Source organism: Oryzias latipes, chromosome 18, assembly GCF_053564925.1.
Source record: "Oryzias latipes strain Hd-rR chromosome 18, Olatipes_Hd-rR_3.1".
Lineage (NCBI taxonomy): Eukaryota > Metazoa > Chordata > Actinopteri > Beloniformes > Adrianichthyidae > Oryzias > Oryzias latipes.
Window position 1 is genome coordinate 21,248,935 of NC_136254.1, and position 24,493 is coordinate 21,273,427.

The 24,493-nt window shown below is 41.0% G+C and overlaps 1 protein-coding gene across 3 annotated transcripts in view; it reads right to left on the bottom strand.

The window, feature by feature from the left end:
- Positions 1 to 415: 415 nt before the first annotated feature.
- Positions 416 to 24,493, bottom strand: part of LOC101161092 (protein Dok-7) — a 42,928-nt gene continuing 18,850 nt past the window's right edge. Inside the window, exons 6-13 of one of the 3 annotated variants that reach the window (XM_023966183.2) lie at positions 18,593 to 18,691; positions 16,167 to 16,930; positions 14,924 to 14,975; positions 14,248 to 14,775; positions 12,277 to 12,365; positions 10,881 to 10,950; positions 4,945 to 5,124; positions 416 to 2,271 (exon numbers count right to left, since the gene is read on the bottom strand). In XM_023966183.2, coding sequence (XP_023821951.1) covers positions 2,135 to 2,271; positions 4,945 to 5,124; positions 10,881 to 10,950; positions 12,277 to 12,365; positions 14,248 to 14,775; positions 14,924 to 14,975; positions 16,167 to 16,930; positions 18,593 to 18,691 — 1,919 coding nt within the window. In that variant the 3' untranslated portion in view covers positions 416 to 2,134. The remainder of the gene's footprint in view (positions 2,272 to 4,944; positions 5,125 to 10,880; positions 10,951 to 12,276; positions 12,366 to 14,247; positions 14,776 to 14,923; positions 14,976 to 16,166; positions 16,931 to 18,592; positions 18,692 to 24,493) is intronic. The other 2 variants (XM_023966184.2, XM_023966186.2) reach the window with 2 other exon arrangements.

The following is a 24,493-nucleotide window of genomic DNA, read 5'->3' on the forward strand; positions in this document are numbered from 1 at the left end:
GGACACAGTAAGTATGTTCTAAAAAAGGTTGATAGCTTACATCAAAATATTTTTCCTATATTATTTCCTCTAAATAGAAAAAAATAATCCCACCTGCAGCTGCCTATTTTACCCAGTTATCTTTGTGACCAGTTGCTATATTTAGAAAAAGTATTTGAAAGCGGTGTCACACAGCAACTACGTACATTTGGATCATTTTTCATCTAAGAAATGTTGGTGTTTCATGATACATGTGTGGTACATGTGTGGTACATGCGTGACACATCCGTAATGCATACGTTTTTCTTTGTGACTTTGTGACACAGCCTTTCTGAAACCTTTTTAAAGATTGCTTTTAGCTTTACTGTTTAGTCTGTTTAAACTGATACATTTTTATCAAACTTGAAAAAAAAAGAAAACATTTAAAATAATCAAATCATTTTTCTTACTTTTATTCTGAAAACAGGTATATAATTAGAAACATATATACAGACTGCTCCGACAACAAAAACACACCATATTCCATTGATCTAAATGATTCGGTTCAATCTGAATTTACAAAATATTAATAACAACGAGCAAACATAAATGTTTAGGGAGGCATCAAATATGATTGAAACAGCTACACTGTGAGGGTCAACCATCAGTCTATCTGACAAAAGGTCATTTCATTAAAAGATTGTTTTATTCCTTCTTGTATTTTTTTCTTCAATGAACAGATTTGGAGCCTGAACCCATCAAAAAAAAACAACACACTGGAAGCTTTATAGCTACGGATGAGTCCATTCAACACACAAAAGGGGGTCAGCAAAACTTTTTAACCAATTCATCTGTAATTATGAATAAAAAAATAAATATAGAAATGAATCGACAAAATCCACCATGTAATTTTAATCTCCGACATAAAACAAATCCCTTTAAAGCAAAAATTATACAAAAAAAATCACTGCCATTATATTAATATTTATATTTATTTATATTATATTAATTAATTATATTAATATAATAATATATATTTATTTTGGACTTCATTAATGTCCCTCCTTGGCTTGGGTGACAATCATTTACGAGCTCGGTTACGTAGAGTCCGGCATATGGGCAGATCTAAAATCATGGATCTTTAAAAGCTGTTAATTTGACAGCAATTAGTGATCTGGAACACTAGAAGGCGCAGTTCTTGCACTATTCACAGATGAATCTTTAAAAAACGTAAATATTTAAATTCACCACAACATCAGTGAGAAATGAGGTTGCTAGCCGGATTTTTGTGGTTGATGCCCGTCTGTCCTGAACGGGAACAGCAGGATTCTGTTGACGTGACAATGGCGCCACTGCAGTAATAGTTACTGATGGTGTACGCTCTAAAAATACAATTAAAACGTATGAACAACTAGTTGTTTGGGAGTGGTTTCATATGAAATACAAGGAAAAAAGGGAAATATGGGGTTACACGTGATCAGTGAATTTCATGGAACTTTTGCTAAGATTGGGTTACAAATTAGAGGTTAAATGACGTCAAAGATTAAATAGGTGAAAAATAAAATGCTGCACACTCAACAGAACTGACATTCCGACTGCAAAACCTCCAACTTTTTCTCAGCTTTGCATTTTCAGAAATACTTTCCAAAAGTAAAATCTTTTTCTCTAGAGGCAGAGAAACTCAGAATCGCTTCCTGACTGTTGTCGTCAAAGGTCGGCGTGACGGCCTGACTAACTCAGAGCCATTCCTGTTTCTGCTTTGACACTTACTTATTTTCCTTTCTTCACTCTAAACAGGGCTGACTTTAACACCTATGGAAAGTCGGGAACACCTTTGTGCACCTACATGTGGAATTACCCGGTCACTCAGGAATATTAAATATTAAACTTAACATCATTACAATGAAAGAAACAAAAATCTGCATATTGCGTGCAAAGAAAGAAGGTCAGAGAACATGACTGTGCATTGTTCTTAGTCATTGTGGTTAGGAACTCGCTCAGCTCTGGTCCATCATCCTCTGCTTAGCTTAATGTCATTTAATGGCATCTCTGAGCTCACAAAGGAAAACCCAATTTGAAACAAGAAAAAAAGAAATCATGACTCAAATATTCAGCTCCTACAAACTCGTCAGCCTGCTCCATAGCGCCACCACTCATCAGAACCGTCCCGCTGCTGTCAGTGCGGCGTCCCTTTTCGCCGCAGCTCCAGAGTGTGCAGGCCCTCCTGACGCCCCAGGGCGTGCTGCGCTCCCACTTTGTGAGCCGTCTCGGTGGCGGTGATGTCGATCTGGGCGTACTTGGTGGAGCCCTTTCCTGTTAAGACACACGTCCCAACATTTAGCTCCAATCCATCAGGTTGGAAGTACAAGCCAATGTACAGACGCGGTCAGAGGGCTGGCGGTCTGGCAGCAGCATATTTCGCTCTTCACCGCACAGCGTTTTAAGAGTTCAAGTATCTGTGAATGGTTGTCATGTCAACCGACTCAACTTTGGCCTGATCTGTCAAATTGTAGACATTCAGTCAACACTCCCATGTAGTGATGAGGCTAAAAACTTTTGACGTATGAACACATTTTTGGAAAAGCGTTGATCAGCCAATTTGCCGAGCATCGAAAAAAGAGGCAGTGGACACAAATCTGACGGGCAAATCGTGTTTTGGTGTAAACATGGCATACCTCTTGAACAGATGATTCTGAAGCGGACAAAAGCAGCTGTGCGTTGACACACGACACTTTACAGTAGTGAAGTGTTTACGCAATCAAAGGAAATCGTCTCCACGCTAGAATCTGCTGATTCACGTCGATCGTGTTAAAAGTCAACGAGTTTGGAAGCTTTGTGTGTTATATAGGTGTCGCCGACGATATCTCCGATGCTAAATGGTAAGTATGCGCCACGTCTGCGTGCTCTCTGCTCTTACTAATTCCTGACAGATGAAGACTTAATCAGTGTCATGTCTTGTCATTTGTCCTGAGTTGTGCACTTCTGGTCTATGGCTGTCACCTGTGTTGTCTCGTGTTGCACTTCCTGTTTTATTTTGAAACAGTAACTCTCCTCTCGTTTCAGGCCTTGTTCCTTCCTGCCCTTGTCTGTTCCCCACAGGTGTCACTGTGTCATTTTCCCTGATTGGTTCCATCTGTTTGCCCCTTCTTTATGTCTTAAATAGTCTCAGTCTCTCTTTGTCCTGTGCCACTTTGTTTGGTTATTTCCAGAGCCATAGTTAAAGCTTGTTCAAGAAATTAAAACCACTAAAATCTCTGCATCTGAGTCCAGCCCTGTGATCATTCCTGACAATCAGTCAAAGAAATCAACCTTTTCTCCTTAAAGCGGAGGTTCTCAAAGTGGCCTTTAATATATCCTCATTGATGGTTACTAAATCAGATGAACAACGAGGCTATGCTGCACAGCAGGAAAAGTTTACAAAAATGACTAAATCCAGTGAAGCTGTGACAGAAGCTAGCTACGTTGTGGCTTTGGAAATGGCCCGCAATAGCAAGCGGCGTTTGTATGCTGAAAGCAAAAGAGTTTGAAGAAATAAGTCTGTCAAATGATACAATTACTAGACGAGTAGACGATCTGGACAGCGACCTCCGGCAGCATCTGGGAAAACATCTGGAGGGCCTGGTTAACTGTACAAATGACACTTGGTCATTAAAGTTATTAAAAACAACATTTTTCAGTTTTCTTCCCCACAATTAGTCCCCAGTCTAATGTCGAGTTCCAAATCCTCTGCTAGAAGAACTTTGAGAACCTCTGCCTTAAAGAGTACGAGCAGCGGGGATGTGGAGGTGTTGATGGGAGCCCTGACACCCCCTCCTCCCAGGTGACGGATTAATAAGCCAACATATAAACTGTAACGCTGACATTCCACATTAACCTCCTTTCGCGTCAACGCTCGAATGTTCCTCGTGCTCTCGGGGGGGTCAGCGCCATTAACAGCCGGCTTATCGAGCGGCCGCACCTCGCCGCCTCATCTCCAATGACGAGGACTCAGCTGCTTTGCTGTCAGACGAGAAGCCGTCCTCTCAGTTCTAGACGTCTAATGAGGTCGATTGTCGATCTGCAGACTTTTTCACTGTTGCTTGATCATGACATGCAGATGCATTGTGGGTAAGTTCTTTTATTTCACTCTGCAGTGGCTGCACATAAAATTAGATGAATTAAAAAAATCGGCTTTTCAGAAAAAGCAGAAAGAAGAAAAAAAAGAAATCCTTGAGCGCTGTGTGAACCAAACTAGAACAAGAAAGCAGCGCTGAGGTCATTCGGCTGTAATTCTAAACTAATTGAATCTAATTCAGACTTCTGCTCTGGCTGTATAAGAACTGATCTAAAAAAAGCTACTCTTTACATAAATCATTGCTGCTAACCCAGATGCAATTAAAGGTGCTGTTCTGTGTTCTTGTTAATAAATTTGATGCGGTTTTTATCATATTTATCAATTACCCAAGTTAGCATTTAAAAAGGGACGCCTCGGTCAATCTGACAGCTAATTCTCTAGTTTGGATTTGTTTCCCAAAAAAAAAATAGGAAGAAACTGAATTAAAAGGAGCACAGAGTCAAAAACTTTTATTTTATGCCGCCTTTTTCTTACATTTTTTTCCAAAAGCACTTGTGTTATATTTCCACTGCAGTAGAAAAAAGTCGAATCCTGGATGCAGCAGCAATATCTTTGAGGTTTCAGATAAATTGTAGTGTCCTGAGAGTAGGCCTTGTGGTACACCACATTCTATCTGATTTGAATCAAATTCAGTACACAGATCCATGACCGAGTCAAACCAAAGACTAAAAATGGGACCCAATGCCTCCCTGCTTGACACACAGCATTAAGGGGGGGCTCAGGGGTTTAACCACCAACTGGTTCCTGTCTGCAGCTCACCTCTCCTCGGGGGGATGGGTCAAATGCAGAGAACACATTTCACACACGTAGGCGTCTACCAATAGACGACTTTTAGTATGGGAAGTGGAAGGAAAATCCTCATCCATCCTTACTCTGAACCGGCAGATGCCCGGCTGCCCCTCTCCCCCCGTGCCCCGGCTCCTGCAGCTCCAGCTCCATGTAGTTCAGCTGCTTCTTGGACGTGGGGCTGACAGGGATATTTACATACGTTGCACCGTCGCTCTGAGCTCTTTCGGGAAACGGAGCCTCCGGGGAGAAAACGAAGCTTGCTTCTGGAGAAAAACAAGAGGAAACTGGAATGATGGAAGTGAAATGATGGTCTGCATGCTTGTTTTTTGCTTCTTTTTTTTTTTTTTTACATTACATCGAGTATGCCTTTGCAGGGCTTCCTTTGCCATTTACTCCTGAAGTCTAATTTACAAATGTCAAAGCCTCAATATTACAGTATCATAGCATTAAAGTATGAATTTATGCTGCTAGGCAAGCCCTTTTTTAAAAAAGAAAACAGCCAGAAACTCACAGCTGCTACCATCATTTCTATAGTACATTCTTAGAATGACATCATCTGTAGTTGTCACTCATTTCTTTACCGTTTGTTTTTTCAGTTTGACCTCTTTTTCTTATCATCTGGATAGCACAGTACCTCCAACCCTACTTTAAGATCACTTTGAACAGCTACAACCAAAATAGAAGATCATAACTAGCAGGTTTTTCATCTATGATGTCCTGGGCTCAATCCCCAGAATCGTCATGATTTCTGATTCTCTGAAAAGATCTAGTAAGTAAAGATTCATGAAGAAGAAAGAGGACGGAAGCCTTTTTTTTCCAAAAAGAGTGACAGCAGGCCAAACCTGAAAAGCATCAACCACAAGGAAAAGCTCTCCCAGCCAGCGAGAGGCCATTAGACGCCAGCACAGTCTCTCAGTGGGTAAAGCCTTTGGCAACGTCTCACTGACAGATGACAGAGTAACCTCCCCCTCCTGTAATGGCTCCCATTACAAAACAGCATACGCTCTGAGAGAAAACACCTTCAGAACCCAAACTTTGAGTCAACTGCTTTCCAGGTAAGGTGATTTAGTACTGCGAGGCGTTCAAAGGCAGTTTGTCAACATCTGTTGCAACGTGAGCGAGGGTGAAGATCTGCAATCCAAGTGAAAGAAACAGAAGATCGTCAGTGTGTTTATGGAATGTTTTAATGTCATCTTTTGATCTATTTTAAAAGTATTTCCACTGCTCTTTTAATTGGGATGACCATATTTTGTGCGTCGTATTATAAGGTACAGCGTCAATAAATGGTTTATTTTGAATTTATGTGATACATAAGGCGCACTGACCTATCAGATGCAATAATCGAGACAAAATATTTAAAGAAAAGTCATTATTTAGACTTTATTAGCAGTATTTAGTCATTTGTTTGAAGCTACGTACGTTTGCATGCTCACAACACCTATAACTCCCAACATTGTTTGCAACAGGTAACAAAAAAGAGATTAAAACTAATGTTACTGTGACGAAGCTCACTCCCAGCCTTGTTAGTAACACACACTAAATGTTAGCCACATAGCCATTTGAATAAACCAATAATCAGAAAATCAATTTTTAAGCTCAATTTTCTTTGTATATTATGGAGTCCTATACTGTTCATAATTAAATAAATAAATATTTAATTCAATAAATAAATATGACCCCATGCAAATACACAATCAACCAATAAATCTCTCATAAATATATAAAAAGATCCTGAAATTGTGAAAAACCTGCACACAGATTTTAAATTAGCCATTATATTATTCAATATATTTCATTTTGCTTTAAAAACATGTTCATTATTTTAAAACAGCATTTTAAAATATTCATTTTTAATCATGTTGAATTTTACTATAATTCTGTCTTTTTTCAGAAGCTCATATTTCAAAATCGAATATTTTCCAAAGTAGCTTTGTTTTTATTTCATGTTGCTGTTTTTCACAATGGCGTATTTATTTCATGAAGAGCTTTTTCAGCAGAATGGGTCTTTCTGTCAATCAGTGAAAGTGGGCGGGATCTAAACGCTCATTGGCTGATCCATGGAAATCGACTCATATTCCTCGATACCCGCTCAGCGGTGTGCCAGAGAGATGACATATTTCAGGGATATCCGCGAGGCTTTGCTGACATTAGAGGATCAAATAGAGACAAACTATCTGTCTGCTGCAGAAGATGCAAATATGAACGACTCTGTTTTTGTAGTTTGAGGGTTTGTGTGGACCAAAGGAGCTCCGGTCGTCAACATCTTTCACACTCCTCATTCTTACGCCATTCACTCACAGCTCACATCGTGACATATGTCGGCTCGCAGGAGGATCGACAGAGTGAGACCAGGCAGCTGTGCAAAGCGGGACAAGCCTGCTCGGGCCTGAACCTTATGATATTTTTCTATTTTCAATGAGACAATGATTATAATCAGGTCCTCTGGTTTTATTTTTCCCTCTCAAGAAAAATGTTGAACCTTTCCTGCGATGACGTTTCTGACATCTTAACACTCTCCATGTACATTGTGCATCCATGCATTGTTACTGAGATAAGCACAAGCAACCGCTCCATGTGGCTATAAGGCTAAAAACATTAGCTGGTAGCCCCTCCCACACGCGGCACGGTGCGTTCATGGAACTCCAGTTCATAGAAGCTTAGTGGAACTCCAACAACCACTCAGCCGAACTTAGACCACTACTAGATGTTCATGAGAAGATGAAAATTGCCGAACCGACCACAAAATCACCTGAATTATGCACACTCGCCCAAAGCCACTTTTATCCGCAAATTTAGAACCAAAACTGCCCAATTTCTTGTAACACTGTGGATGTGTTGAGGTGCACACTCCCCCTAGTGTTGAGGGGTGTGCATTGCGCCGTCACGTTTGCTGAAGCATCTTCGATCGATGTAGTCAGGGGAGTTAGGGTGCTGCTGCTCATGTCTGGGTAAAGGAATAGCCAATCACAAAAGTGTCTCCGCCTTGTCTAGTTTGATTGACAGACAGACCCATTCTCCTGAAAAAGCTCTTCATGAAATAAATCAACCATTGTGAAAAACAGCAACGTTAAATAAAAACAAAGCTACTTTGGAAAATATTGATTTTGAAATCCGAGGTTCTGAAAAAAGACGTAAAATTATAATATATTCCACATGATTAAAATGAATATTTTTAAAATGCTGTTTTAAAATAATGAACATGTTTTTAAAGCAAAATGAAATATATTGAATAATACAATGGCTAATTTAAAATCAGTGTGCTGGTTTTTCACCATTTCATGATCTTTTTATATATTTATGAGAGATTTATTGGTTGATTGTGTATTTGCATGACTTCATATTTATTTATTGAATTAAATATTTATTTATTTAATTATGAACAGTATAGGACTCCATAGTATATGTCCTCCAACATCAGAAAAAATGACACAATCATGTTTAAAAAACAAAGAAACACCCATTTCGACAGTCTTTAAATAAAGACTTAAAGACAAGCCCTGCAATTAAAAGTAGATCCGATCAGATTCTCCAGCATCAATAGCTGTCTAGTTGAAATAGGTTCATATTGGCATGTTGGTCTGATCAAATCAGGCATGTTTAAAGTTCAACACTGGTGGAGTCATTTTCAAACTCAAGGATTTTATTTTGTACATTTTAGTTCAATCTATTTAAGCAGATCTGAGCTGATCAATGAAGCTATAGTTTACATCGTGCTAAACAGAAATTATTCCGTTCTTCTGTCTGTTTGATTTTTCAAACCTAAATTAGTCAGAATGGCGACAGAAAACATCGCCAGCGAAACCACAATGGATTTGGTACCATGTTGTGGGAGCGCTGGGAGTCTTCCAGTCGGTCTGTATTAGACTGAGGGCGTTCGGGGTGTGGGCTAAAGTAGCCACATTTCTCCCGACGCCGGTCCTTTCGCCTCAGCGGCATCCCTGCAACCCGTCAGTGCACTCTGTTTGTCCATTTGGGGCTGAACATTTACAACTTCACAGCTTAAAAAAGAAGGGTTGTCACTGTGTTAAATCAATGTGTTTGTGAAATTCAAAATACCAGCAGATATTTGACCATCTTTGCAGCATTATTTGGAGGTAAAGCCAATTCAGTAAGGCTATTCATAGGAACGATAATTATTTAGCCTTGAGATTTCTGATATTGCTCGCCATTTTTGTTGCACCGCTAATGTCAACTTGGGGTTGTGAGGGGCTGTAAGCTAGCAGGAGAGAGTGTAAACAAAGCAATCACGGGAAATCTAATCTTTAACAAGTTAAACCAACATCTAAAAATGTTTGCTTTGACTTACATGTCACACTTACATCTTCCCATTCTAGATTATGCAGACTTTCTTTATTTTAATGCTACTTCATTCAGCTGGTTTACCCTCATCTACAACAATTTATGTGGTTTTGTCCTTCGCTGCCCTTATTTGACTCAACGCTGCTCATATGAACGGCAGTGGCTCAGGCGGTTGAGCAGGTCGTCCAATGATCAAAGTGTCGGCGGTTCGATCCCCGCTCCCCCCAGCCAGCTGTTGTTGTGTCCTTGGGCAAGACACTTCCCCCTCCCTGCCTCCAGTGTGGCAGGTGTGTGAATGTCTCTGTGATGGTCAGAGGGGCCGTGGGTACGAACTGGCCGTCTGCCCCAGAGCAGCTGTGGCTACAGCTGTATCAACCATCACCAAGTCTGAATGAGGAGTGAATGAATAATGGAGACACTGTAAGCGCTTTGAGCGTCTGGAAAAGCGCAGATAAATCCAATCCATTATTATTATTTTATTATTATTAACGCCGTGGTTGCTCACGCCATCAAACAGAAGACAAGGTTCACTGGCTACAATTTTATTTGAAATGTGTTACTCCCTTTTTTATTGCAAACAGTACTACGTTCTCTATAGTCATCTAGACCACAGACTACAGTTTTCTGTTCCTAGATAAAAAAGCAGGCTGGGAAAAAAGCATTTTGTGTTAAGGCACCTAGCAACTGGAACAGTTTTCTTCTTTCTTTCTCAAAGCTCTCATCATTTAAAATCATTCTTTATTCATTTCAATAAAATTTGCCATTTGTTTCTTAAATTGTATTATTATTTTAATTTGTGGTTTCTAATGTTACTTTTGTTATATATTACTTGCTTCTTATTTTTGCTATTACTATTATTATTTTCCCCCTCAGATGATGACTCCTATTTTTATTTTTTACCTGTATTCTTTTTTTACCTTTAAACTTTAAATCCTATTTTCTGAAATGTCATTTAGCAGAGTAGGGAATACGGAGAGTTGTGCGTTTGTGAGTGAGTGTCTGCATCCTGTGAGCTTGATTGTGTTGCCTTTTTCGCTTGTTTTTCCTTTTGCTTCTCATCTACTTTAGTAAATGTCTGCTGTACAGGAGCCCCTTGAAAACGAGATGTTGCAACTTGGGGGGGCTTATCCTCATGTTTAAATAAATCAAATAAAACAAAGAAATCGTCTCGAGTGAACAGTCCTGCCCACAACTTAGATGGGAATTTCTGATGAACTCCTGCTGCTCTCCTGATCCTGGAAAAAGTTTTTTTGATTTCAGCTAAAAACGGCACCATCATAATTAAAAGAGCAGCAGGAAGACTTTTATAGCCAAAAAAGATGATGGGATTGGGATTTTAACATCAGAGATGTTGTTAATAACAAAAGCTGTTTGACAGACTCTTCAACCCGTGTCTGATCAATGTGTATCAGCTGATCTCACATCAACGTAGCAGTGATGTAACACATCGCTAACGTGAAGTGCTGCATAACGGCACTTCAGAGTCCGTTGGAATGACATGAATTGTGTAATCAGTTAAAGAGTTACGGTAGTAGAAAGAATAGAAACACACTGATACACGCCAAAATAGCAAATGTCGGACGATTTATCGGTTGACCCTGAATTTCAAAAGTGTGACTTGCTGAAGTAACTGTTTATGTACCGTCTAAGAAGACAATGTGCATATGATGGAAAAACCCTAAAGCAACCTGTGGTGTTGATTATGATGACAGTGACTTACCGTCAGCCTCTTGGAGAAACCTCTTGTGGCTATAGCTGCCCATTAACTCGTACTTGCTTTTCTCTTCTGCCTGAAACGCACACACATATAGTGGGTGCAGTTGATTACAATTTGCACTGAGTGCCCATAATCAGAGCGTCCGTTTATTACACAACTTAGGGATGGAGTCAACAGCTCAGTGCGCACAGTATTTATAGAGCTCTGAGGGCTGCATCTCACATGTAGGAAAGCTGTCTCCATACGTCTTCATTAAAGGAGGACAACTGTTTCTTTCGCATAATCTCTGATTCCCAACAGCAACTGGGGTGTAAAATCTCCGAGTCGTATTGATTTCAGCCCCAATGAGCTGCACGCATACCGTGATGGAACCACATTCACGTATGGATGAGCCAAGAACTAAACCATTACATCATTATTGGGCTTTATTGTTTAATTTGCAGCTTTAATTTTAATCAAAAAACAACAAAAAATACCTTTACAGTGATCCCTGTCTATTACGCGGTTTACTTTTCACGGTTTCGCTACTTCATGGATTTGCATGGTGCATTGTGTTCTGCATTCTGATTGGCTAAAAAGTCACTCCGCTTCTTCTCTACCTGTGCCTCAATAACGTTGCAGTTTAATATGTACACGTACGTAATACAGCTTGCCAAATTAACATTACGTACGTGCAAATTCTCTTGCAATTTCGAGTTTCTCTAAAACCCACAGAAAAAAGAGCGACGACAACAACTGCCTATCACTATGTTCTTCTCCCAAACAAACACAGCTGCACCGCGGGCTTCAGAAAAAGAAAACACTGCAGAGTGGAGTCAGGATGCAGCGGCTCAGTCTGTAGAGCAGTAAATACACCTGACTCACCATTTGTCCCACTGTACTTTGTATTTTTTTTTATAATCATTTTAAATTTTCTCCCGTTTAATCCAAGTACGGTACTCGGGTCGCGGTGGGCGGGGCTAATCTCCGCAATTTGAAGTATTCTGTTCACATTGATAATTAAAATTATTATTTGACAGTACAGTACAGAAGATATTTGTTGAAAAAAAAACGTTTCTAAGTTGAAAAAAATAAAGTACCTTTATTTGTGAAACAAATGCTTGAGCCTGTAAAATAGTCTGTTCTTTCTTTTCAATGTATAATAGAGGATTTAATTGTATATTAATTGTAAGAAAAAATAAAGGTTTCTACTTCATGGATTTTACCTATCACGGGTTCTTTTTGGAACGTAACCCCCGTGAAAAACAAGGGTTTACTGTATTGGATTTACCCGACCTTTTCAAATATTTTGAGCTCTACACATGGCATAAAAAAAGGGTAAAATCTAACGTTCAGCTTCAGATCTGTCATCTGATATCAAATATCTTCAGACAGAAGGAACGTGTTCAGAGGGACCTACCTCTGAGCTCCTCTCTGCCATGCGGCTCTCCATGATCTCATAAGCAGGATCGGTTCTGCGTCTTTGCTCTTTGCCGTTAAGCTTTTTGTCTAGTAGAAGATGAGACAGATTCAATACAATAGAAGCTCTTTAAAGATGCCACAGCATTCAAAAAAATATTTTCTTTCTTGTAGTAAAAAAATGGGTAGTAGGGTCAATAGATTGGCGATTAACACTTAATACCTTTGGCTAAAACAAACAACAATAAAATTGGTTTTCAAATTTGACATGCAAGTTGCAGGAAGCAAACCAGACGTGCCGGGACAGCAATTCACCATGGAGTTAACCTTTGGGATGCTTTCGGTCACCCTGTGTCATCTAAGTCAACCCAAGTCAGTCTGAGTCTGTTCAAACCAATAAAACTTGCAGAATGTTAATCCTTGGCGTTGAAAATGTTTCATTTTTCCCACAGTAAAGGTAAACGCGTAAAAAATGTAACTTAAGTGCCACACCTTTAGCTTCCTACCAATAGAAGCAGTATTTTTATGAAAACTGGGCCTTGATAGGACATAGGCCTGCACAATATACCGCAAATTTAACCTGTGGAATATCCATATCGCAAAAGCTCGCAAAAATTGCAATAAATGGTTACCTTAAATGTGCTAAAACAATTTTATGGCAGTTTAAAGTATTTAACAAATCAAATACATTTATTTATGTTTATGGTCCAATGCAATTTATGCATTGGACCAATTGGAGGAACTCCTTCACGTTGTTGACCAATCAGATAAGCTCTTTTATGTTAGATGTTTGCCTCCTACGTCGACGAGGGTCATTTGGAGTATAATTTTTAAACTGTAGCAGTGAAATGGTAATTATGTTTGTGGTTGTTTTATCGCAAGATTTGCTCATATCGTGCAGCCCTAATAGAACAATATATAGAGATAAGGTTTAACAAAATTCATAATTATAATAAAAGCTTAATAGTGCTTTTAGTGAGAAATACTGTCAAAACATTTTCAATTTTTAATACAGAGCTGCAAGACAGAGAATGAGAGAAAACAGATCACCTTCACATTTACTATTTGCTACCAACATCGACGCAGAAGAAGAAGAAGCGTCCAAAACAAACATGGAGGAATATCAGATCTGTCCCCTCCTGAACTTTATATTTTTCTTATTTGCACTGAGACATTATTGTTCTTGTTTTTATTTTTCCTTCCTGTAGACAGCAAGTCATCAAACTGGCTTATAGACGGATGGAAGAACCGCTGAAAGCAGCGTCCTTCAGATGCAGTCTCTACAGCAGATGGTAAAGATCGCCATGAAAAACAAATAAAAATAAAAGGACTGATTGGATTCCTGAACCCAGACATGGAGACGTGTTTAGCGATGCTTTTGTGGAGCTCTTCAAAAGAAATAAACCTAAACTCTCAACGTCATCTGTGTCTTCTGTTTATTGAAAATGAGATGAACAGTCGATGCTTCCATGTAGCGAGGAGGCTAGAAACCTGACGGTAGCTTCTCCAACACGTGACGGAAGTGTCTGGGCATTTTTAGAAAAACATTGAGCAATGAATTTGAGGAAAAAGGGCCAGTGGATGAAAATTTGACGCATTCGGAGTGAAGCCAGCATTATGCCGGATTTGGCAGATTTTTTTTGTAGTGTTGTATTTTTCTCCTAAAAGTGTGACATATACTCCAGAGCGACCTATACACAGTATCTATGTTTTTTTCCTGTTTAGTTTGCATTTTCTGGCTCCGGTGCGACTTTTACTCCAGAAAATAAGGTAGGGCTTTTTGAAAAGTGGAAGTTTTCTTTGCCTTAACTTCCCTTCCCATTTATTTCAGTTGTAGTTAAAAGATCAAGAAATGGAAAGATGTCATTGAGAGACGATAGAAGAAGCACAGAAAGGAACGGATGAAGAAAAGGAGATCCGCTTGAGAGGACCAGGCACCAGGGGTTTGACCTGAAGTTGTGCAGTCTCTTACCTTCGCTGGTCGCCGTTTGACTCTTCTCCTCACACCAGCGCTGCTTCGCTACATCTCTGGGAACCTCGTAGAGCAGCTCCTCCTCATCAGCACTGTCCTCCTCTTGGCTCGTCCTCCCATTTAACCCGTTTGGGAAGGTTTGCGAAGCCAAAAAGTGTCTGTCGCTGTACGTTTTAGCAGGCAGAGCGCGAGGCAGAGGGTGGCAGTGCACTACCTGACACTTAAAGCAGTTTTCATAAATGGCCGCTCTCTCTTCTTGCCGTGACTCCTGTAATGGTCCAACTGCTGCCAAACGGAGCTGATTTCCCAAAGCGGGGCTCATTGACTCATACGGGGTCAATCTGTGCCCTTCTGCCACAGGAGGCTTGTCCGCTCTTGGAAATCTGAGCAAATCTGTTAAAAGACTGACTAATTTCCCAGCTTTCTTTGGCAGCGACGACTCGACGCCCGTTCTGGAGTTTGCCGGCTCTGTGCTGCGGACGCTTCCAGAGCCAGGAGAGGCCCGTGACTCCTGCCAACTTCCCTTCACTGAAACAGTATATGTGAGTCGTCCGCGGCTGCTTAGTCAAAGTTTTTCTTCCTCTTTTTTCCCAGCATGCATCAGTTCTTGAGTTCATGCATGCAACAGAAAAATCCATGCAAGGATGCAACAGGAGTTTGGGAAGACCACTCTTACCTGGTATGACTGGCACTGAGGAAGAACCTGAGTGAGGGTGTGGGGGGCCCATCTGTGAAAAGAGGGAAAGAAAAAACAAAAGAAAGGAAACGTCATTAAGAAAGTGAAGCTAAATCTCCCTTAATAGAGCCAACATTAACAAGCAAGCATTGGATAAAGACAGAGGAATTTAGCCCCTTCGAGGAGCACCATGGAGCCAGACCAAGAGTCCTTAGGATGGGATTGGAAGTCCAACTTTGTCATTGTCGTTACAAATTTACTCTCCTGCAGAAATTGAACACAACTCAAACTTCAGCACCGCAGATGTAAGCTATGTGCTGAGAAATCAAAGTAAACACTTTTTTTCCTCATCAGAGAGTAAAATGCAACAAAGAAATAAGAGAGTAAAACTCAGAGTTGGATAGACAATAACCCACAAAAGTGTTTTTTTGGGAAAAAAAGTAAATCTTGTTATTTTGTAAAGAATCATTTTTTTCATTAATTCAATTCAATTTTATTTAAATAGCCCAATATTAAAACATAGTCATCTCAAAGGGCTTCAAAGCAGTGATTGTATAAGAACATAAAATCAGTCATGATATCGTAATTGTTAAACCAAAATAAACAGACTAAGCTAAACTGGGCATCCCTGCCCTTAGACCCTCATTCTCAGTTAGAAAAAACTCCTATCAGGGTTTTCCAGTGCTTTAAATTCAAAAACACATTTTTGTCAAATTGGTTTAGTTTACAAAGTGGAGATCAGCCATCTGCTGCAATTAATTTTTAAAGGAAACCCCACAAGAGTCTGACAAGTCTTTTGTTTTTTTAAGGTGCCATAGAATTCAGCAAAAACAGTCCATATAAACAACTCTAAAATATTTGTGAGGAAAGTCGCGGCGAGCAGGAGATCAGCAGTCGTTTACAGCTTACAAAGTGTGAAGCAGCTCCTTTCAGAGAGGGTGTCAAAGCGAATCGGTTGCTAAGCTGACTTGTTGGACAGATGGATTGTGGGATTGTTGGTTGTTCTACCACCAAACACACTTTCATCGCTTGAAGCCTGCGCGATACCACGAAGGTCACTTTGACAGCGAGCTGCCGAGCAGATGATACACTCCTGATAAAGCCTGTGTACACAGGCTGCTGCTGCCGCCTGACAGCAGAGCTATCCAAAAAGCAAATTGACTTTGAAAAGCTGACGGCTTCATCTCAGAGTTTATTAAAGCTCAGACAAATGAAAAAAAAATGTTGACGTTGCCTCGCTTACCTTGAATCCACCACACACCGAGCAGATGATCACAATGGTTTTGGGCTCCAATAGGAGAGAAGCACAGGAATGAAAGGAGTCACTAGAGGGCGCTAATCTGGTTTTCTCCTCCTCCTCTGTGAGGCCCTGACAGTGTTCACTGACTGATAGTGTCTCAGAAGTTTCTGAGTGATCCTCAGAGGTCGTTTTATCTCCTTTTGCTGACTCTGTCACGAGGCCAGAAGAGGCAGGAGTGTCTTTGGTTGAGGTGGAAGGCTCCTGTTCCATGCTTTCCTGTAAAAGACTCCTAGGACTGTCGTAAAGACACAGCAGCGAGGTCGGAACCTGGTACCTGTGTCCAGGAGCGCCGGGGCAGCTGCATCGACACAGATCCTGGGCTATGTGGGGGGGCAAGCTGAATACAGACCCAAAGTCCTCTCCAGAGTTGATATCCAGACTACCTGTGTATGATGAGAAACTGCCCGAGTATGAGGAGTGGCTCCCAGTTGCGATTCCGCTGTCGGAGGAACTCTGACGGCCGATCTCCTGAAGCTGCCGCTGGGACGTGGCTGCGGGGCGGGCGCCGCCTCCGTGGACGGCAGAGAGCTTCTCGCCCATCGGGGGGGGCGCTCTGTTGCTCAGGCGGCTGACACTTCCAGGTGGGTTGGACGCGGGCTCGCTCCAAATCGCCAGCCGGCTGCCACCGCTGCAGTCTGACTGGCTGTTATCTGAAGTGTCGGAAGAGCCCGATATGCTGCGGTCATCTCCTCCGGCAGACGAGACTGCTGACAAAACAGAAAATGATTATAGCTCTTTTGAAACGCGGCGGTAGGGCGGCCGACCCATGATCGTAAGATTGCAGGTTCGATTCCCGCCTTGCACGCCCATGAGTCAAAGTGTCCTTGGGCAAGACACTGAACCCCACCTTGCCTCTGGTGGTAGGCAGGCGCCTGTGTTTGGCAGCGGAGCCGCCACCAGTGTGTGAATGTGTGTGTGACTGGGTGAATGGGTCTGTGACTGTAAAGCGCTTTGTCCTTGTAGGAAGAAAGGCGCTATATAAGTATACGCCATTTACCATTTACCAAAAAGCCTCATTTGTTTTACTAGCCTATCAGACTGCCAACATATTGCTCCTCCCGCTGCCTTTCAAAGTGCAATTGTTCATTGATTAATTTTTAAACAGTTGACACTTTCGAAAAATAAAAGGGACGCCGTCCACACGTCACTACCAAATCGGAGTCCCTGATTGGTCAAAGAATGACCTGGTTTGACTTTCAATACGCATTCAATGGGCGTGGATCTTCTATGTAGAGCCCGAAAAAGGTGATAGAAACTTGCGTAGCAATGCTTGAATGACAGAGGTTTGAAACGTGCATTTATGCGTCTTTACACAACCTTTTCATTGGAAGTTGTCGTGTGTCCGAGCCTGGTGTGAATGTAGCCTTTGCCACATGCACCCTCATGGGGGTTGACCCATACGGGTGCTGCTGGTTTTTGGTTCGTGCCCAGACCAGTGGTAGTTTATAGAAAGAGGGCCTCCATCTTAATGGAAGCACAGGTGTATCTTGCAGTTCCATGAGCTTGTGCGGCAGTGGCTCAGGCGGTTGAGTGGGTCGGCCAATGATCGAAGGGTTAGCAGTTTGATCCCCCTTCCCCTAGTCAGACTACCTCACTCTCCCTGCCTCCAGCGTTTCTCCATGTGTGAATGCATATGACTGTCCCGGTGATGTGGCCGTAGGCGCGTACTGGCAGCCACGCCAGGGCAGCTGTGGCTACATCAGTAGTTTACCATCACCAAGTAATGAATGAGGAGTGAATGAATAATGGAGTTACATTGTAAACGCATTGAGCGTCTGGAAAAGCGCAGATAAATCCAATCCATTATTATTATTATTATTAGGGGACGTAATGAAAATGCTACATACGATTGTCGTGCGTGTCTTAAGTGTATCGTTAAGCATTTGTAAGGATATTATAAGTTATATGCACTTGTGATGTACAGATGATGCAGTCATTCGATGCCCTTACTGACATGAGGTGTGCAGGTGGAATGTTAGTGTCCACAGGACAGGAGACCCAAACAAACTATGCCCAGATTGTCTAATTTCTTACATTTTAACAGTCTAACACAAAGAGCGTGCAGTCAGCGCGCAACAAGAGCACACTTATGACTTGAACAGTATTGACGCCCTCTTGCGCTCTGCATCCGGGTCCAGGGGGGCTGAAAAAATGAAAAATCCATCCGATGCACCTAAGTCTCACCTACTTATTTTACCCTTATATGTTGTTTTCATATTGTTGCAAACCTGTTTCACAGGTTTGCCCAAGCCAGAGTTTCCGTGAATGAAAACTCTACCCCACTGTTGCCTAAAGGGCCAGATTTGGTCTGTAATGAAACGGTACCACAGGAAGATCGGTAATTTCAATGAGAAAGCCAGAAATCCAACCTGTGCTGCTCCCATGGGAGAGCATGCTCAGCCGCCTCTCCAGCTCCTGGGCTTCCAGACTCAGCTTCTCCTCTGAACTTGTCTGGCCGGAACCGAGTTCTGCAAAAAAAGATCAACCAGAAGTTCTGCTTCCAATAAAGTCTTGTGTCCTGAAAAACACATCCAACAACCTAAGCAATACAAAAAGAGGCATATTCTCTGAGAATCTGTAAACAACATAAGTGAGATGAAAGCAAACACCTTGGGAGGGTTAAATTTACCCCATGAGCCACTGGGCTGTCGTGAAAAAGGGTCGCACCTTGCAGTGTTTTTAACACCGCTGGGTTTATTATTAGCGCTCTCACGTGGCTCCATCGCTACGCGCTGTGCTGCCGGCGAGCTAAAGATTCTTGGTGCTGCACAAGGATCGAATGTAGCCTGCACCACCAAGGTCAAACCCCGGCGTTGACTCCTCCTTGTATTTATACTTTGTTTGGCTCATTTGATGCTTCAAATAAACAAAGATTCTCAGTTTCCATGCCACAAAGAGACACTGAAGTAACTCTGATGACAACAAACTGTTGTTTTAATAACTTCTTGTTTTGTCTATGTTATTTTTACCACGTGTGTTTCTTTTTTTTGGTGCATAATTTTACCATTGATTTGCCTTTTTATGTAACAAACAGACTCAGTACGTCAAAAAGTATTTGTCTGAGTTTTAGATTTCTCTCAAAAAAACATGAGAAGAAGAATATCTGAAAAAGTCATAACTCCAGTGGGTTCTTTTTAATTTGCAGAAATTTCCAAAAGTCATATTCCTCATTTATTTCTGTTTCTGCACTCTGAACGTCTGCTCGATTTAACAATTTCATTAATTAGTTTAAACGGATCAATTTGTGATCAAAAACTTAAACTTCTTTTGGAGATCACATTAGAATTAGAATAGCAATATGATTAATTAGGTTTTTTGTGCTGCTTTGCAATCTGTTAGAACACATTTCGTGTTTTGTCTTGTAAAGCATACCACCTTCGCCTTCATTTATGCGCTTTTTGGGCTTTAAGGTTCAAAACTCTCGTTTTCACGCCTCTGTAAGCAAGTTTCAACAACTGTTTTCAGTCACTACGTACAAAACATGCTGCCATTGAACCCGTGTTGAAAGTTAAACCAGTTGACCAATCAGGAACTTGGAACAAATCTTGCTAACTTGGAGCACGATTCGCAAGATTTGTACCGTTTCGACCTTTCGCACTAAGCCTCTGCCAACAGTAAGTGGCAGACATTAGAAAAATAAAAGCTGCTTGTCTGTCCAGTGTGAACACCATATGCTCAGAGCGTGCATGAATAGGCAACCAGCTTCCATATTACCTTGTGTTTTGCTTTCTTTTTAGCCCAGGTTCTTCATAGCTTTTCTGTTTGACCTTTGACCTTTAGGTGCTGTTTTGTGATTTGAACCATCAATGGTTTTTTTTTTTTACAGCAGCTTGATTTTTGGTTTAAAAACTAACTTTTTGACATGGAAGTCAATGTGAAATTGCTCCACTTTTGATACCCCCCCCCCCCGTTCCGTTTTAGGAACAGAAATGTTTGGTACTCCTGGGTTTGTTTACAAATTTAAAAAGAAGATGAGGGCATAATCTAAATTTTAAAAGAAAAATATTTGTTAATTTTTGTTAAATTAACAAATGTTTATAATTATGCTACCGGTAACTACAAATTTGTTGTAGGCTGACCTTTTAGAATGCAAAAAGCCTATTTACATGTAAAGTTTTTTGCTCTTGTAAATATCGAGGTGATAATATCCGGTTTCACTCCACCACCCTTTAGTGTTTCATGGGACACCATTGTTTATTTGGACTGAACAACAAGCGAGAAAAAAACAAAAACAAGCACACGGGTGGAAAAGTGGGTCTTGGGTCACATTTGCCTGACTGATAGGCATCCAAGCCAGTCACAGAGGGTGATATTTATAAAGATCTGACATCATAGCTAAACGCCTTCTACCTCTGAACAACTTTGAGTTTATGACTCCAGGGCCTGGCGGACACATCTCTGGGCTATTAACAAGTCTCCAGCGTGTCCTCGCCACATTTTTGTCACATCTATAGCTGTGAATTAAGGGTTGAACAATATCTAATGACAATGATAGTAGCTTAAGAGGAAAAGAACGATTGTCAAACAGTGTAGGAACTATTAGAACTTTATGTCAAATATCAGTTTTATCTTCTCTTTCATGGTGCCACTGGAGCTCCCGACCGTGTCACTGGAGAAACATGGGTGTACGACTAAAAAATGTTGCAAGGAAAGAAAGTAAGCCGAAAGAAGGCAGTAAAATGGATGGGGAGGCAAACACAACGCCTGGGGGTGAAAATATGAGGCCTGGATTAGAACAATAATCACAACAGACGCAAAAAGACAGAAGCAAAAGATCTGGTTGGGACCAGACAAGAACTGTGAGGAGAACCCAAAGGAGGAAAACTAAAAACAAATGTACGTTCTGCGGAAAAGAGCAAAACAAATGTGAAACCTTGAAAGAAGAGAGGATTTAAAGAATGGAAAAGTCAAAGTGAGTGAGAAGGATCGGGTTCGGCAGCAGTGGAATTGCTGGGATGAGGTTACATACTTGCTCTGGGTGATTAGGAGGTTTAGGCTGCTGTGCTTGGGTGAACTGGGACTTTGATCTTCTACTCCCTTCTCGACGTCCTCCCCGCTATTTATTCTACTGCGCACCGCTGTCATAACAGCACAAGCTCAACCAGTTATTGAGCGGCAAGACGTGTGGAAAGCAGGACATCCTTTGACTATTTTAATGCTAAGAAAACGTTTCATAATCATAAAGAACATACTTATTGATAAGTATGTGTCAAATTGGTAGTTTTATTTATTGATTTACATATTTCCACACTGGAGTATTTCTTTTTTGATATTCATCACTGCTCATTTGAATCTTGTTTTGCCATCATCACAGCTGCCTCATCTTTGTTAATTAGCCTCTTTACACTGCAGAAGCTCTCAAATTGTTTCATGCGGATGTGTTGTCATGTTCTCATTTTTGCGTTTAGTTTAGGTTTGTTGGGTTAAAAGTGAGCTAAACATTTCCATTTTTCCTACTTGTCAACTACAGATGTGGAACTTGTGAATATCAACCACAACCTGTAGAAGTTTGAAGATTTAAACCTAAAAAAGGCTTGGCAGTCATGTAGTTGATATCCATAAATATAGAAATGTTATATGAGTCTAACAAAAATAACATCTCCGGTTATCAATAACAAACACACTAATGTCCTTTTTCTTTAAGGGTAATTTGAATATTAATGTGTTCTTCATTACATTTTTGTCAACGAATTACATAGCTTCCTAAGCTAAATGTTGGCATTCAGAATTATAAGATGTGCTTTACTTTTGTTAATAGCATTGACTCTAAATGAGACCTGGACTGAGTAGCCCCTCCCCCTTCACATTCAAAATAGGAAGTACCTACTGGTTCCAGGAAGCCAAAATCTAAATCTAATTCAAAATAAACAGCTGCTACTCTGTTATTATATTTGTCAGCATCAAAATTCCTGCTCTGATACATGTTTTTAACATGTTCTTGCTCATTCTAATTGTTTTCATGATACTTTTGTTGTAGTGCAAGTCATTCAAGTCATAAACTGACCAATCAGATGCCTCAATAAAAGTAGGTGGCCTCTCATCCAAGTGTTGATTGACAGATTCTCCCGAGCCTGCTTTTAGTGGAAGGGGTGTGGCCTTCTAACACGCTCACTGCTGACTGGAGAGAGTGGTTGCCATAGAAATGTAGACCACGACCGACAGATTAATCACGGCTTACTGACGATATCTGGTTCCAACATCTGGTTGGAATTTAGAAGTAAGTCATTCTTCTATAGGTGGCGTCTCACTCGCTCAGTCCAGGTCTTCTTATCCAGTCAATGGTTATTAGCAAATTAAAGACGTGTTTACTTTTACCCTTTTCCACCAAAGCCTTAGCTCCAGTGGCATTCTTTCAACTATTGTAACCCTTCAACCGTTTACACAATGGACGTAATTCCAGCGGCTTTGGAAGCAGAGAAAAGCAGCCTTTTGCTGATGTACGACACCTTACAGTAGTGAAGTGTTTGCACGATCAACATAATTCAAATTATTCTCTTGTGGAGAAAAGCGACTTTGCGGCATTACACAACACTCTTGTTACTCATTTGTTGCGTAGCAGTGCAAAGCAGACAAAAAAGCAGCTTTTCTCTGCGTCAGAATCAGTAGATTCTCATCAATCGCATAAACAGTCAAAGAGTTGCGTTATTTCGTTGTCATCTCCAGTGTTAAGGCCTGTTCACACCGGGACCAATTTCGTTTAACGCCTCGTGACTAAACAAAGGGCACCAATGTGAGTGTGCACACCGTCGAAATCTCTTCGACCAATGAGAACGGCGCTTTTGCACACGTGTCTGGAGCTTCTGAAGTTACAGTAAAACACAACTTGGGGGCGCTCAAACACAAAACTGCCTTGCTGAGCACACATACCAGCGAAGAAGATAGACGCCAAGTATCGTCTACACTGCCGCGAAGAAATAATGACGGACATTCTAAAATATCCCCTAACCAAGCACCAGTTGGAGCTACTGGTGCTTGAAATATTCATGTTTTCATTGTATGATTCTGACAAGCGCGTAAATACTTGCTCTCTTCTTCTGAGTGAAAAGCGACTTTAAGAAGCGTAAAGTTGCGCAGCGCCACCTTGTGTACAGGAGTATTTCTGTTTACATTAAGCGCCATCTAATGTCAGGGAATGAAATTGCATGTTCGCTCGGCTCATCGTCAGCGAAAATCGCCTGGGTGTGAACACAAAAAACGTGGCGAAAAACGCTGGCGAATATTCGTCCCGGTGTGTACGGGCCTTTATAGGGATAAAAATGTCCGGATGTATAAGTTTAGGTAGTGGTTTTAGTTTAGGTTTACAGTACTGTTGCCTCATAGCAAAGGTTTGAACCCCAGCTGGGTTTTTTGTATGAAGTTTTCATGTTTTCTCCTCCCACAGTCTAAAAACATGGTTCACAGGTTGACTGGACACGTAATTGTCAGAGTTGGCGTGTAACCTTCTGCTATTGTGGCTTACAGCACTCGGCAGCATCCGTAGTGGATTCTGAAGGCCAATTTAAGCTAGCTGAAATATGATTGGATAAAAGCTCTACTGTAATGTAAAACACTGTCAGCAACTGAACCAAGTGGATCTAAATGTGACAAATGTTAAAATGATGAAGAAATTGTTTGTTGTTGGAGCAGTTAAATCCAACAACAAACAGCAATTACCCTGCTGTTAGTTGTTGATTACCTGTCAACAGGGGCGTTGTTTTAGTTTGTCATTGAAAGAGCCTTTCTTGTCTTCTTCCATGAATCAGAAGAGTATTTTTTTGTAATAATAGTTTAAACCCTTGTGCTATCTTAGATGACCCCACCCTTACATTGACGTGTTCTCCCTACCATGACAAAGGTGGATAAAGGTGGAAAGATTTCATGTAATCCATGGACACCAGTGAAGATCACAAATCATTGAAGAAAAAAGGTTCAGAGCACTGTCCAGATGACCCAACTCCCAATGTTAAAGCGCCTAGGATAGCACAAGGGTTAAATCGTGAATTTAATGAAAAGATGTTCCATGTGGCTTCAAAATCAGCAAATAGCTTTTGGGTGACACCAGGGTCTAAAGGCATGGACTGCTTTAACTGCTATACATGCAATATCATGACCCCGTTATCTGCCAGCTGTACCGTCGTCCCAAATCTGTAAACCTGCTGAGATTTGCATGCAGCCCTGGAACCTGAATTGCAATCTAAATACTCCGTAACATTATCCCGTATATAATACATGACACATGCACAGCAGTTGACCTATCAGAGGGCTGGTTTCTTTTTTTTTTTTTTTTTTTT